The sequence below is a fragment of the Sus scrofa genome, chromosome 12, assembly GCF_054392235.1.
Source record: "Sus scrofa isolate SSC_HxYL_T2T_F1_AM1 chromosome 12, Sscrofa_HxYL_maternal_Yorkshire_Landrace_v2.0, whole genome shotgun sequence".
NCBI lineage: Eukaryota > Metazoa > Chordata > Mammalia > Artiodactyla > Suidae > Sus > Sus scrofa.
Window position 1 is genome coordinate 40,528,312 of NC_139394.1, and position 15,193 is coordinate 40,543,504.

Genomic DNA, 15,193 nt, shown 5'->3' on the forward strand with positions numbered 1-15,193 from the left:
TGTGTTTTTACCAAGAAGTCAACATGTCTATCTTTCACATCCAACTTGAATCCCAAGTTGTCTCTCTCATTCCATCCCCTGCTGTGTAGTTAAATACCTAAATAACAGCTGTTAGCTTCACTACAAAGTCAGCAAAGTGATTTAAGGCCAAGTAAGCCTGTTTTTTAATACTTGGAACAGTTCTCAAAGTAGGTAATAGAGTTAAGTACACAATAACTTTGTGCTTATAACCTAGCAAAATTTACCGGGGAAAAGAAGTTACAGGCTTTCTGATTTTCTTTTGTCAATTTGGATAGCCATGAAGCATGAGAGTGATTTAATTTGTAGATGGTTGGTCACTATCCTTATTAATCCATGTTGGTTTAGCCATTGTCTTATCAGCACTGCCAATTTGTTTTCTACTTCTACCTTCTAACTTCTCCCCACCATTTTCTACTCCTTGTGTGCAAACTGATAGATGGTAAGAGAGGAATGGGCAAAAGGCCTTGCATTCTAAATGTAGATCATAACTAGCCCTTCAGACTTCTTTTATAGACCTTGAGGCCCCCTGAGAGGTTTTAAGGGGGGGAGAGAGAAAGTGCCTCATTCCCTTTTCCACCATCCTACACAAATACCTAGAGGTAAACAAACCACACTATTCAAAGTTTTTGGTGGCCTGAGTTCAAGCTATTTTGAAACATTCTTTTTTTTGGCCATACCTACAGCATGCTGAAGTTCTGGGGCCAGGGATCGAAGCCATGCCACAGCAATGTCAGTGCCAGGTCCTTAACCTACTGAGCTACCAGGGAATTCCACAAGCGCAAGATTATTAATCTCCCAAGTAATGGTGATAGAAGCACAAGACTCCAAAACTTCTGGAAAGACTGCTTATAAGGGGAATTCTTTTAAGAGTTTTGAGTTAGTCTTGTTTGTCATACTACTCAAATCATCAATGAAGCCAGATGTTTTGTAAACCATGTGAATTATTTTAATAGAAAGTCCATGACACTGTACAAAAAGCAAGATCAAGAACATTAAAGCTGATAGCAGGATTGTATGTGTGATATCCACAAAGAAAAGGAATTTAAATCATCTGTTCTGAATGACTGTTAATCATACTGTAGAGAATAATACAATATTAAAATATTTCATCCTTAATAAATTTATCTTCCTTTAAAAATCTGATTGTACAAATAAAATACAGCATTTAAATTTTCATTTAAAAATACAAATTTCATGAAAAATTTTAGGATTTTTAGAATGGGAATTAAAAAAGTCAATGCTAAAGAAAATTCTTTCAGGTAATATATATCTTAAAATATTATGAAAAATATTGTTTATTTTGAAAACAGTGTCAGGAAAGGATATCTGCATTCCTCTTAAAGCCTAGTTCTAGTTACTCAGTTGTCATTTTGGTAACATTAACAAGAAAATATTTACAATTTAACACTGCAATCTGTCAAATAATGAGGATAGAATACATGTTGCATATACATTGGGTTGAACATTACTTATATATATTTAAATATAGGGTTTTTTGATTTACTCTTAATAAACTGGACTATACAATTTATTACTATAATCTAAAACCATTTGGAAACATTTTCATTAACTTCTAGCCCTGAAAATCCATTCTAGTGTCTTTATCCATAGTCACTGTAACCAAATAAAATTAGTGTTTTGTAGTCTTAATATTAAGTTTTGAATTTAATATATTTGAAGATGAGATGAAGTAGCTCCATCTTTCCACTTGTTTATGTGGTCTGAAATCATGGTTCTACACAGCGGACATGTTTTCTCTCGGTTAAACCATAAAGTAATGCACTCTTCACAAAATATATGCTGTAAGGGAATTAAGAACTAGATTTTACAGTCGATAACATTTTAATTTTTAAAGTCATCACATTGCAGAGAGTCATACTCTAGAGCTGAAAGTGAATTTGGAGAACATTAATCCCTTCATTTTCCAAATGAGAAAACAAAGTATGGCATTTAAGAACACAAAGAGCCGTGTTGGGGTGGAGACCCAAGTTACTCTTTTGTACTATCCATTTAACCTCTTTCAATAAAATACAAGCCAGCCTTAGGTGATATCTTTAAGATCAGGTATAATGACTTAATAGCTTAATAAAGTCTTTGAAGAGTTACTGAAATAAAGTATAGGAAAGGACCTTATACTAATCAAAGACTAGTATTCAGTTATTTAAAATACTCTGTTTTCCAACCACTTTGGTATCCAATCTGCCATCAGGATTATTTTTCCCCTTCATACACTCCTCTACATAAAAGTCATTAGAACAAAAGGGACAAGATTTAGCTAACCTACCAATCCCCTAATCAGAATAAGAAATAACTAGTATGTGCCCTGAATGTTACTTTCTGCTAAACAGTGTATCCATTTCGTCCCTTATAATCAACATAAATGTGACTTCTGCAAGTGGGAATTGCTGTATTTAGGTTGTTTAAAAATAGAGTTACCTGACAGATGAGAAGAATTGGCTTTTGAAATTCAGCTTGACATATTGAACAAATATCATCCACATCTGAACACTGTCTCTTGCTGGCAGCCACTCCATAACTCTGTAAAGATAAACCATATCTGGATAGACTCCATCAATGTGAACTCATTATGTAATAACATAATAGGATCCTGGAAGATTGTTAGATTCATTGGATTCCCAAATAATGACAGTGCTTCAGATCCAGATGGCTTAAGAGAGTAAGCAATCTGAAATGTAATTAAGCATTATACAACCTATACTCATACTCTGTGACCGAGTATTACCAAGTTGAACCCACTTATTACCTATGGCACTGGTTCAAAAAGTCAATCAAGAGCATGGCTGTCAATATACTCACGTAGAAACTGCTTTAAAAACAGATTTTTGACTTGGCATTGCTGTGAGCTGGGGTGTAGGTCACAAGATGCAACTCAGATCTAGTGTTGCTGTGGCTGTGGTGTAGGACGGCAGCTACAGCTCCAATTTGACCTCTAGCCTGGGACCTTCCATATGCCACAGATGTGGCCCTAAAAAGAAGAAGAAAAAAAAAAAAAAAAAAAAGACTTTTGCACTTCACCCTGGAGACTGATTCAGTAGGTCCAGATGTACCAGGATGTAATCTAGAAATCAAATTTTTCAAAGCTCTCAATGTGAAGGTTTGGTGACCACTGAACAGTGTACTGCCACTAAATCTAAAAATAATTTCATCTAGCATCCTTACCACAAAAGTCAGAGCATTTAGTACTAGGAAAGAATGAGAAAATTTTACAAAAGAACTTAATTGCAAAATGTCACCTGCACAGAGTTATACTGTCAAAATTAAACAATAACGCAAATCTTTGGATTTCCTTTTCTTCTCAAGTCCCAAAAAAGTTTCTGATCTCTTTAAGATCTTAATACTTTCCTCATCAACTTCACAGAATTTAGTCATTAACTAGGTGCGATAAAATGTTACAAATGAGATCAGCTTTCTGTAGAGACGATATGGAAAAGGTGGCCGAGGAAAAGAAAGAATACTCAAGTTTCAGTCATGGTAATGAGAGCAAAAGCATGACTTGATTCAACAACCTGAAGCTATTATCTTCCTAGGGTCGCACCTGCAGCATATGGAGGTTCCCAGGATAGGGGTCAAATCAGAGCTGTAGCTCCTGGCCTATGGCACAGCCACAGCAGTGCTGGATCGGCAACCTACACCACAACTCACGGCAATGCTGGACCCTTAACCCACTGAGCGAGGCCAGGAATAGAACCCACATCCTCATGGATGCTAGTTGGGTTTGTTAACCGCTGAGCCACAATGGGAACTCCCCTGAAGCTATGATCTAAACTTCCTGTTATAAGGGGTTACAAAATCAAACTAAGACTCAAAGGATAAAAATGCTGAAAAAGATTTTTTGAGACTGGTAATGTTAAAGATTCTAGAAAAAAAGATAATGATGGATGATGTTGGTGCCAATTTCCCTTCAGTAAATGTCATTTAGCAGAGAAAAACGGCAGATATGGATGCTGGCAAGCTTTTAAAATAGTACTCCTGGGTTCCCATCGTGGCGCAGTGGTTAACGAATCCGACTAGGAACCATGAGGTTGCGGGTTCGGTCCCTGCCCTTGCTCAGTGGGTTAACGATCTGGCGTTGCTGTGAGCTGTGGTGTAGGTTGCAGACTCGGCTGGGATCCCGCGTTGCTGTGGCTCTGGCGTAGGCCGGTGGCTACAGCTCTGATTCAACCCCTAGCCTGGGAACCTCCATATGCCGCGGGAGCGGCCCAAGAAATAGCAACAACAACAACAACAAAAAAAAAGACAAAAAAAATAAAATAAAATAGTACTCCTGGGAGTTCCCATTGTGGCTCAGCAGTTTAAAGACCCAGTATCTGCAAGGATGTGGGTTCCATCCTTGGCCTCACTCAGTGGGTTAAGGATCTGGCATTGCTGCAGGCTGTGGTATGGGTCACATGTGGCTGTGGTGTAGGCCTCAGCTGCAGCTGATTCGACACCTAGCCTGGGAACGTCCATATGCCACAGGTGTGGCCATAAAAAGAAAATAAATAGCACTCTTGTCTTGCACGTTGCAGATCCCCTTCAGGTGAAGACATCCTGATGGTGACTGCCACTTTCCTGGCAACATTAAGAACGTGAAGCGTCTCAGGAATAAAAGAGTACTGATGACTGTGATAGTCTCTCTCTGATTCGCAGAGAAAGAATATCAAACATATTTCAGGTCAAGCCTTACTAGATTAATTACTATAGCAAAATGGCTGATACTCACATAATCAATTAGATAACCAAAGCTGAAGTCTCAATTTTACTGTATCTTGTCTAAAGAAAGAAGTCTGAATAGGATGCAGCAAAATTTGTTACCTTATTATCTTAGGGAAAGAGTGCCCTGGGCAATTAGTTTAGTCTACTTTGTAAAAATCCTGGTGTCTGGTGGTGCATTTTTTCAGACATGTATTACTAGGTTTGCATTCTTGTAAGTCAGATCCCCTGAGTCCTAACCACATAATTGTTTAAGTACCTAATGAACTGCAAAACTGAGAAACGGAAATCTGGTGACACACTTACATATTGAGAACCTCTGAGGCTACTAAGAAACCCTTTCTCTGGGGTTTGTTACATCAGTAGAGTCCCATAGTGAAGTTATAAGTGACACTGGAGTCTCAATTTATTATTAAATTCCATGCTGTGAACCGTGCATACAGAATTGTGTATTGGTGGGGAAACATTTCCAGTAAGAAAATTTCAAGGGACATTACTTTTGGTAATGAGCAGTTTTCATATACAAAATACAGTATAAGCACTTTCATAGAAGCTGAATAGGAGTTAATGGAAATACACAGCCACCATTTATGTATTAAAAAAGAGGAACAAAAGTTCATAAGGTTTTTAAGGAAATGTTTATAAACCTTTAAGAATGTCAAGTGTTCTGAAGGGGCAAGAGGCACACTTGAATATGTAAGCACTGCATCAACTATTACGAAGCTGTCAATGTGCAAGTCAAGAAACTGATCACAGGAGTTCCCGTTGTTGCTCAGTGGTTAACGAATCCGACTAGGAACCATGAGGTTATGGGTCTGATCCCTGGCCTTGCTTAGTGGGTTAAGGATCCGGCGTTGCCGTGAGCTGTGGTGTAGGTTGCAGACTCGGCTTGGATCTTGCGTTGCTGTGGCTTAGGCCGGCGGCTACAGCTCTAATTCGACCCCTAGCCTGGGACCCTCCATATGCCATGGGAGCGGCCCAAGAAATGGCAAAAAGACAAAAAAAAAAAAAAAAAAAAAAAGCTGATCACAGAAATAAAACCTCTATAGCATCATGGCCCCAAGTGACAAATATTAGAAGTTTTGCTAAAAAAATCATGAAATCTGCACTTGTAAAATTGCTTAACTAAAACATTTTTATAATGAAGAAAGGTAAAAAGTGTTTTTCCTGATAAAAAATACTTACTGGTCGTGTAAAAAATATTCGCAAAACCCGTGTGAAAGTTTTCAGATGTCCAAAAAAGTCCAGAAGCTGAAAGAGAAAAATGATAATTCATTAACTCAAAGAGCCCTACTTGCTAAACCCAGAGATCAGAGCTAATATTAAGTGCTGCAAATAATGCTCATTGCATATCACAACTAATCACTTCATTCTAAATATATTTAAAGTCCAATTATAGAATCTTTTACTCAATTTTTCAATTTCAGCCAGCTCTTAACCAAGGTGAAGTGTATCTGAATTCCTACTTATAATTTGGTCAAGACAAATATAAACTTAAATCAAAGGCAAGGCAATTTTACCTAGTTCACATGTCCTTAGCACATTTAAAGTTTCGTAAGAGGGTGGGGGGAGGAAGTGGAATGGTCTGGGAGTTTGGGGTTGTAAATGCAAACTACTACATTTAGAACGGATTAGCAATGAGGTCCTGCTGTATAACACAGGGAACTATATCTGATCTCTTCTGATAGAACATGATGGAAGATAGTATGAGCAAAATAATGTGTGTGTGTGTGTGTATGTATATATATATATATATAAAATGTATGACTAGGTCACTATGCTGTAGAGCAGCAATTGACACAACACTGTAAATCAACTATAATAAAAGTTTAAATAAAGTTTCATAAAGTGCTTAAGTTGAGGGGAACAGGACAAGATACTCCACTATTTTGAGAATTATGTGTATGATAGATGCTACTGCTGGGGATGAGGATGTTCTATTCTACTTCCTCTCCCTTGAGATATGCGGAGGTCCACTCCCCCAATAAAATCTGGGTAAGATAAAGACACTTATTTCCATTTTTCCATTTCCAAGTAGATACAGGATCTGCTATTATAGCAAACTAGTGATATGAAAATAAAATAAACCACACAACAAAGAGAAAAGCAGTAATATGTAAAATCTGTGAACATGTTATGAATCATCATAAATGACAAGATTTATTACGTTACCTACTTTTAGTATGAGGTAGAGTAAAGCCAGCAATATTCCAAGACTCCATCTAGTTACATTACCAAACTCCCCATAGCTTATAAGGTAACGGAACCAAACTGGTATGGGAACAAACGTTCGGTAATACTGACATAACTCTTCTAAAAGCATATACCAATAACCCTAAAAAGGAAGAAAAAGAAAAACAACTAGAGCCACCCAAGCTACGTATATACACTGTTCAAATACTACATATTGGACTGAGAACAGGAGTATATGGCACAATAACACAAATGACTATAAAATTGATCTTCATAATGATAATGGTTGACTGGCAACCTCAAGATGGTTCTCGGATATTATAATCACCGTGTGGTTTGTTTTCAAGGAATTTCTAAAGAATGACAGTGGAAATGTTTTAAAATGTTCTATGTTCTATAATGCTGTGTAATAAAACATTTTGCTGATTACAAAAATTTATATTAAAGTTTTTACTGAGTATGGAAAAGTACTGAATAATTGCATGTCAGTTTGTTATCAACTGATAATGCCCTGGAAAACAGAAGTATAACTATAAATATTTTCCCATATATGAGGTAGGAACTGATTTTTAGGCTATTCCAAAGCAAATGTTATTCTGATTTTACTGGAATAGATTAATATTTAGGTTAAAATCTGTACAAAGAGCTGCCAGTCTGAGATAAGACAGATAATTAAAATTGGGTTATTTAGCAAACTGAAAAATTATAAAAGGAGTCATTTAAATAAAGGCTAAATAGCATTAATGATGTCTACTAACATCTTTCCAATAAAACATGTCAGTTTCTTACCTTGGATTTAAAAGGCATGACGAAAGAAGGCACCAATAAAATAAGGCATTTTAAGCCCATGAAGAGGAATTTCAAAATGAAGTCTGTAATTCCAACAATCCAAAGTACTTCCCAGAAACTCGAATAGTCCAAAGTGGGATTTAAAAAAATTAAGCTACCAAAAGAAAAACATTAAAACTTATCAGAGTCACATTCAAAAATAAAGTGTTGATAGGGGTTCTAAATTTGCTAGCAAATAATTTACTTTCACTTGATGTGTAAAAAATATGAGTTTGGCAAGGTGCTAGAGTTCATGTAAACAGAATGGAAGATCATTTTGCTTTAAGAGACATTTTCAAATCTTTCCTTCTTAAAGAAGTCTTCCTAACTTGTCATGGTTGATATTTTTGTAGCCTGTAACCTAAAAAAAATCCACAAATATTAGATACCTGTCATTCTCTCCTCAAACAATTCCAGCCAGGATTCCATCCATCCTTTCCATTGAATTGCTTTTGTCAAGATCACCAACTCCCTCCCTCCTGCTAAATTCAAAGGTCACTCCCCCCACCTTCCCTCCCTGAAATATTTTCTTCCTAGACTTGATACCATTCTCTTCTAGCTGTTCTCATCTATGACTGATGGTTCCTTCTTAAGTCTCCTTTGCTGCTCTTCCTCTAGTTAATTGCTGGCATGTCCAGTCCTGGGCCCTCTTCTCTGTCTATACTTTCTCTCCCTGGCTTAGTCTTGTCAAATTGCATGGTTTAAAAACATCAGCCAAATGCTGATAACAATGACATTGATGGCTCTAACCTCTACTCTGAACTTATAACAAATACCTGTAGTCACTTAACAGTTCTACATGGCTTTCAAACTTAACATGTTCAAAACAAGACTACTGATTTCCCCATCAAAACCAGTTCCTTCTTCAGTCTTTCCCAGCCCAGTAAATGGCACCACCATCCAGCCAGCTGCTTAGACTAAAAACCCAGGTATCATCCTTGATTCTTCTCTGCTACCTAACCAATCCAATCTGAGTGGCTACATCTATAAACTACATCCCAGATTTATCCCCCATCTCTCCAACGCCACTGATACTAGGACTTCCAATTAACTGACTAAAGCTGAAATTCGGATCATTTCCATCTGACATGGAAACTTATCGACTACTGCCCTTTATCAAAGCTTCTTCTAGAAAAAAGATCAAGTGTTCTCATCACACACAGACAAAAAAGGAGGTGATGGATACATTAATTAGCTTGACTGTGGTAATCACAATGTTTATGTATATATCAAAATAAGTATATTTTAATTACATGTGATTTTTATTCATAAAAATGAAAAACAAAGACCACCACCACCAACCTAATGGTATTTTAACAGCTATTAATTATAAAAGTAGAAATTTAAGTAGCAAAAATTAAGTGTTAAAAAAATTACTTATTGAGCTCTTGCTATGAGGGAAGACACTTGCTGGGTATAGAAATGTGAATAAATCACTTCAAGCTCTCAATCTTGGAAGGAAACAGAAAGGTAAAAATTGAACTCTAACAGTAAGTATGTGCAAGTAAGAAATATGCAAAGTGTTATGGAAAATATAATTACATTAAAAATGTGACTGTGCACTTGGACCTCTAATTACCTGTAATAAAGTGACTGAGAGTGAAAGGTGTAATACAAAAGAACAGAAGATCCTGCCAAGAATACCAGTAACCAAGCACACTGGATCTTTGAGCACCTCTCCTGAAAAATAAACAATTTCATAATTTGTTACTTTGAATTATGCCAGATTTTTAAATACCATTAAACTAGTTTAATGACTAATATACTAACTTAGAACGTTTTATTTTAGATTTATCTTAATAAAATACAGAATATTTGTTAAATTGTACATCACCACAATCTATCTTATGTATCTCTGAACAAAATGGAACACTTATTTATTTATTTATTTAGTCTTTTTCTAGGGATGTACCCGCGGCATATGGAGGTTCCCAGGCTACGGAGTAATGGGAGCTGTAGCCGCCAGCCTACACCACAGGCACAGCAACGTGGGATCCGAGCCTCGTCTGTGACCTACACCACAGCTCACGGCAACATCTGGTCCTTAACCCACTGAGCAAGGCTAGGCATCAAACCCGAAACCTCAAGGCTCCTAGTAGGATTCGCTAACCACTGAGCCACGATGGGAACACCCGGAACACATATTTATAAAAATTTTTAAAATACAAGTGTCTTCATTGCCTAACAGCATTACCCATGTTTCAAAGAAGCCAAATCTACAAACTGACATAAAGTACCCACCTAAAAGAATATTTCTGCAGCTCCCTATTTTTGCCTCCCCAACAGAACAATTTTAAAAAATCCATTAATCAGTTTATAATTTTAAAATTCTCAGACAATTCAGTAAGAATTTAACAAAATAATTTGTTTTCTTTTGTCCTTTTAGGGCCACACCTGCGGCTCATGGAGGTTCCCAGGTGAGGGGTTGAATCAGAGCTGTAGCCACCGGCCTATGCCACAGCCATAGCAATATCAGATCTGAGCCGAGTCCTCGACCTACACCACAGCTCACAGCAATGCCAGATCCTTAATCCACTGAGTGAGGCCAGGGATCCAACCCGCAATCTAATGGTTCCTAGTTGGATTTCTCTCTGTGCCACGACGGGAACTCCAATAATTTGTTTTTAATCTTAGTTTTATAGTTAAGTTTTAATTACTAGTTTAATTTAAAGTTTTACTAGTTTTAAACCATGAATTAAACTTCTATGGTTTGGCAGGGTCTAACTACAAATCTTCAGTCAAAATGCATGATCCTTTACAGAGATGCAACCCTTTAAAGTTGCTTGAAGGTGAAATTTTATAAATGAATCCTGTTTTCCCAATAGTTTACATGAATAGGACTCTTATAATTTGTTTTGGAAAAACTTGGCTTTAGTTTCCTTTAAATAAGAGAGATCTAAATAAATAGTTCAGTACTCATGTATTCAAGGTGCATTTTATTTTTTATTTAACTATTTTAAATCTTTTTTTTTTTGCCACACCCACAGCATGTGGAAGTTTCCAGGCTCAGGATCAAACCTGCACCACAGCCAAAGCCGTTGCAGTGACCACGCCAGATCCTTAATCCATTGTGCCACAAGAGAACTCCTATTTTAAATCTTATAGGTCAAAGCCTGAAGTTTCTAATGGTGATTATATAACTTAGTATGGTCAAATTAATTCAGAACATGAAGGCACCTGACAAATCAGATCAGTGCATTCTAAACCTTTTAATCCTTCTATCTAGTTTTTCTTTATCAGGAACCCAACATACAAATGAACTAAGGTGAAACAATTCAGTATTAGGACAGACGATTTATTCCAGGTCATTTAGATAACATTTAATATATCATGGATTATCTATTTATCAAATAAACTATCTTAATCCCTATTTCTCAAAAAATGAGTATAAAATTCTACAGGGAGAAACATTTAATGATTTTTTTTTTTAGTTACTGGTTATACTTACTCTTAGAAAAACCTGATTTATAATGCTTTTGTTTGCATATATAAAAGTTGTAAGCAGCCCAATTCCAAGAGAAATTCCTGTTAGAAAATAAGGTCCAGTTAATTCAAAGGAGGAAAAAAAAAAAAAAAGCTAACACAATGATATAAATTTAAAGGAAGCAAATATAATTTCAAAAGCTAACAGAAAATAAGAAACTCATATACACAAGTTAAAGTTAGCAATAAACAAAGAAAATTAGCTGAATTTTAGCAATGAAACACCCTATGTTCCATCATACTCTACCTGTAATATGCTGCATAACAAGTTTGACACCCAGAATCAAAATATATGGAAGACTTTTTTGCAGCCACTTGAAGAGATATCGGAATTCTGAGAAGGAGCTACTACCATGATCGCCAGACTCTGTGTCGTTATCATCAGGCTGCCTTGCTTCATTGTGGGAGTGACTCCGTAAGCGACTATGAACACATCCATGGGTACAGCTATGGACACCTGATCTCACATTTCTGGAGCTTGGATTTTCAGCACATTCTTTAGGTATGGTGTTTATCTGGATATGAACATCTCCAGAATAAAGACAGGAGGCTTCTCCTGTCAATCTCGTTTGGACACACTGGGAGACTGAGGCATCCTCACCACCTGCAGTTTGTGGAGAACTGTGCAGTTGGCTACAGTTGGCTTGCATGACCCTGGAATACTTTTTCTGTGATTCAGAGTTCTTGGCTTCAAGGCTCTGTCTCCTAAAATTCAAAGAGCAGAAAAAACACTGAACAGTTAAATACAGGCATTAAATTGCTCACTAGGAATCGTCTTTTCACTAAAGGAGAGGCTGACAATCACAGCAGATGAATTATTTTCAGGTTAACAGTCACTCACTTGTTACTAGACTCTTCCCTCTTCTCTTACGCAAAGGCTCTGCTACCCTTTGCAAACTATCTTTTAGGGAACATCTGCTATGAAAACTTGAGCTTCCAATGCTTCCAGTTCTCTAATGACAGAAGGAATCAGCAAAATTGTCAGAGTATGTTTGCCCAGCAGACGTTAATGTGAGTCCTGGAACTCATTCATACTTGAATACTTTAGCACATTTACTATGCCTAACTGGAGTACTTTCATCTCTGATGCAGATTCTACATCTCATAAGTGTGAATCTCTTTTTCTTTTTTAATGCTTGGAAAGGCTAGGAGGAAAAAAAAAATTAAATCTTAACTCCTTATTAAATATCATCATGGAGAACTAATCATAAACATTTCACTCAGGTGACCTACAAATTTCGTTTTATGCTGAAAGAGCTTTCACAAAGTTAATTAAAAAGTTTCCAATAATTAAAACCAAGAGTATTACCTTTCCCCGCCCCTCAAAGGATGTTACCTAAATACCTTTAAAATAGGGAGGCTTGGAGAGGCACCAGGTAATCGCTAAGTAACTCTTCGGTCTGAATAAGGATAGTTACGGGGTCTGCCCGTTAAAAATGCCACCGTGGAGGGAAGGGGAACGAACACAGGCAGGGAAATAACCCACAGGATGAGTGTGGGTAGCTGTCGGGGATGCCACAATCCAGCTGACGAAACCGTTTCTGGAGGAGGAAGCAGGGGTTAACGTCAGGGGATATTATGTCATTCTATTCATTCGTAGGTTTGAATTTTTTTTTTTCCAGTTACTGAGGGGCGGTTTGGTTTTTAACTGCCTTTCACTAAAGGCTTTTTCACCGATGCTCCAAACGTCACGACTGCTACTATTTATTTCCTCAAACCTCCGAAGACCGACGTTGGACTGAACAGTTTCTGCGCCTTCTTTCATAAATTAAAACAGAGAACCCTCCCACTCTCCTCCAAGCACGAGCAAGAAAGGGGAGAAAAAAGAAAAGTAAACGCAAACGGCTCTTCCGGAATCTCCAGGTCAGAGTTTTCCACCCACGTTCGAGCTTCGAGCGCCTCAGTTATTCTCCCCAGAACCCATTCGCCGGGGTCCCTCGCCTCCTTCATCCGCTTCCCCCAGACCTGACCTCTCATGACGATGGGCGGATCAGGGCCCGGGCAGCGACCGCAGGAACTGTGGCAGACGCCGCCTCGAGGCCTTCAACCGGGGCCATCACCTTGAAACCCCCACCACCTGCAACCTCCACTCAGCTCCGCGGCGGCAGCGGCGGCGGCGGCGCGCGCGCGCGCGCTCGCTCCCTGGACGTCTTCACGCGCGCGTGCCCCGCCCCCGGGCGACGCGCCGAGGGGAGGGCGCCGCCGACCCGAGTGGGGTGCAGGCCGTCAGGGGTGCTGGCTGTGAAGAGCGGTCTGTGCCCCACAACTCCCGGCAGCCGGCTGCGTTAAACCATGAGCTGCATCCAGTCTGTGCGTACGTTTGTGTAACCTGCCCTCCTACACCCCTCCTCACCCCCTCCTCAGAGATCCGGACGTTTCGAGGTTAAAAATGTTTTGGCTTCGAGAACCTGCCCTCGGGGGAGGAGCCTGCCGTTGGGGGCTGGTCTGGTCCCGCCTCCCGTGCGCCAGCCCCTGGGTCCCGCCTGGCTCGCGTCTCCCGGGTTCCGAGCTGGAGGAGCCACGTTGGCGAGGGCTCGGCGCGCCTCTGAGCGAGCCGGGCGGGGGCGGGAGCGGTCTGGTTTCCCCCAGCTCAGCTGAGCCAGTTGTGGATGGGCGGTGAAGTTTTAACTGAACTCGGGTTTTCTTTACAATTCTGAAGTTGCACTGTGAGAACAAGACCCTGCCGAAACCTGAGAACAGAAATGGAGAAGTGAGGATAATTTAGGTGGGGGTGGAAGTAGAAGTTAAGAGTTTAAAAACCTTGTTTTCTGGGGAGCTCTGTACTGTCTTTGCTGTGATTGTTAACCTAAAACTTCTAAAAATAAAAGGTGTATTAAGAAAAAGTTTGGAGAGTTCTCCTTGTGGCTCAGGGGGTTTAAGAACCGGACTAGTTCGTATCCCTGGCCTCTCCCATTGGGTGTGGGTTAAGGTTCCGGGGTTGCACGGACGACGCTCGGTTTGGACCCCTCGCTCAGGAACTTACATGTGCTGCAGGTGTCGCCCTAAAAGGGGAAAAAAAGAAAAAAAACTTTGAACAATGAAACAAAAAAGCTTACCTCTTGATCCTCAGCCCAGATAGATTCTAAATGTTACTTGTTTTCCAAGAATCTGTCCCATCCCCCCCCACCACGAATAGCCTTTCTATTTTGAACCTCGAGTTTTTTTCCCTTTAATATCTGGAATTTGACGTCAAGTAGGTAACTCTTGATGGTCTTCCTACAAGTCTTGAAATTAAACATTCAATGGCTTGGGTGAGGGGTTCAGTCTTTCCTCACTAGAGAGGATGCATTTGCTTACATACACACACGTCATGAGTTGAATATCTAGTGGAAAAAAAGGAATACTTTGTCTTATTACAGGTCGCTGATTTAAAGCCATTCACAGCAACTTTACCCAAGTTAGTTTGCTGGTGTGTGATTCCCTCCCCCCCTTTTTCTGCTGCTCCTGGGGCATATGAAAGGTCCCTGGCCAGGGATGAAATCCCAGCCATAGCTGTGAGCTATGCCACAGATGTGGTAACTTGGGATCCTTAACCCACTGTACCTGGCTGGGGATAGAACTGGTGCCACCACAGAGACAAGCCAGATCATTAACCCACTGCACCATAACAGGAAGTCCTGGTGTGTGATTTTTGAGCCTCCTTAATCATGAAATTTTTTGCACCTTATTTTCTCCTATAATCGACTACAACTGAACCCACTATTTAATCTGAATATCCACCTTGAAGCTGTGCTTAGATTAATTTTAATGCCAAACCATTTTGCTTGGTTAGAAAGGCACTACCTCCTCCCCTCAACACGTATTAGATCCGCTTCCCATTGTCAATTAAGATAGGGCTTTCTTTTTGGAGTTCTCACATGGCTCAGTGGGTTAAGGATCTGCCTTGTCACTGTTGTGGTCCAGGTTCAATCCCTGGTCCAGGAGTATCTGTATGCTAGCCACAGCCAATTGGCTT

At 39.2% G+C, this 15,193-nt stretch overlaps 1 protein-coding gene and 1 pseudogene across 4 annotated transcripts in view; one reads left to right on the plus strand and one right to left on the minus strand.

Moving 5' to 3' along the window:
• Nucleotides 1-944: 944 nt before the first annotated feature.
• On the minus strand, nucleotides 945-13,359 carry RNFT1 (ring finger protein, transmembrane 1). 3 transcript variants are annotated; one of them, XM_021067297.2, is made up of 11 exons: nucleotides 13,209-13,359; nucleotides 12,583-12,779; nucleotides 12,080-12,191; nucleotides 11,486-11,943; nucleotides 11,204-11,280; nucleotides 9,335-9,435; nucleotides 7,717-7,870; nucleotides 6,911-7,069; nucleotides 5,920-5,985; nucleotides 2,458-2,559; nucleotides 945-1,821 (listed from the first exon to the last, which is right to left on the minus strand). In XM_021067297.2, exons 4-11 carry the CDS (start codon nucleotides 11,886-11,888, stop codon nucleotides 1,687-1,689), a joined length of 1,197 nt encoding a protein of 398 aa, XP_020922956.1. In that variant the 5' UTR covers nucleotides 11,889-11,943; nucleotides 12,080-12,191; nucleotides 12,583-12,779; nucleotides 13,209-13,359; the 3' UTR covers nucleotides 945-1,686. The 3 variants fall into 3 exon arrangements, with proteins under 3 accessions (XP_020922956.1, XP_020922955.1, XP_020922954.1); XM_021067296.2 differs by lacking the exon at nucleotides 12,080-12,191; XM_021067295.2 differs by lacking the exons at nucleotides 12,080-12,191; nucleotides 12,583-12,779.
• The window catches only part of LOC102157680 (uncharacterized), a 147,506-nt pseudogene continuing 144,609 nt past the window's right edge, over nucleotides 12,297-15,193 (plus strand). The window contains exons 1-2 of the transcript XR_014820472.1: nucleotides 12,297-12,348; nucleotides 12,869-13,548. The product of XR_014820472.1 is annotated as an uncharacterized LOC102157680 (transcript). The remainder of the gene's footprint in view (nucleotides 12,349-12,868; nucleotides 13,549-15,193) is intronic.

Coding starts and splice junctions, on each gene's coding strand:
- RNFT1 (XM_021067295.2), bottom strand. CDS start 11,888: ATGCAAGCCAACTGTAGCCAACTGCACAGTTCTCCACAAACTGCAGGT. Junction 11,281..11,485: donor TGTTATGCAGCATATTACAG/GTAGAGTATGAT, acceptor ATTTTCTAACAG/GAATTTCTCTTGGAATTGGG. Junction 2,560..5,919: donor GAATATTTTTTACACGACCA/GTAAGTATTTTT, acceptor TTATCTTTACAG/AGTTATGGAGTGGCTGCCAG.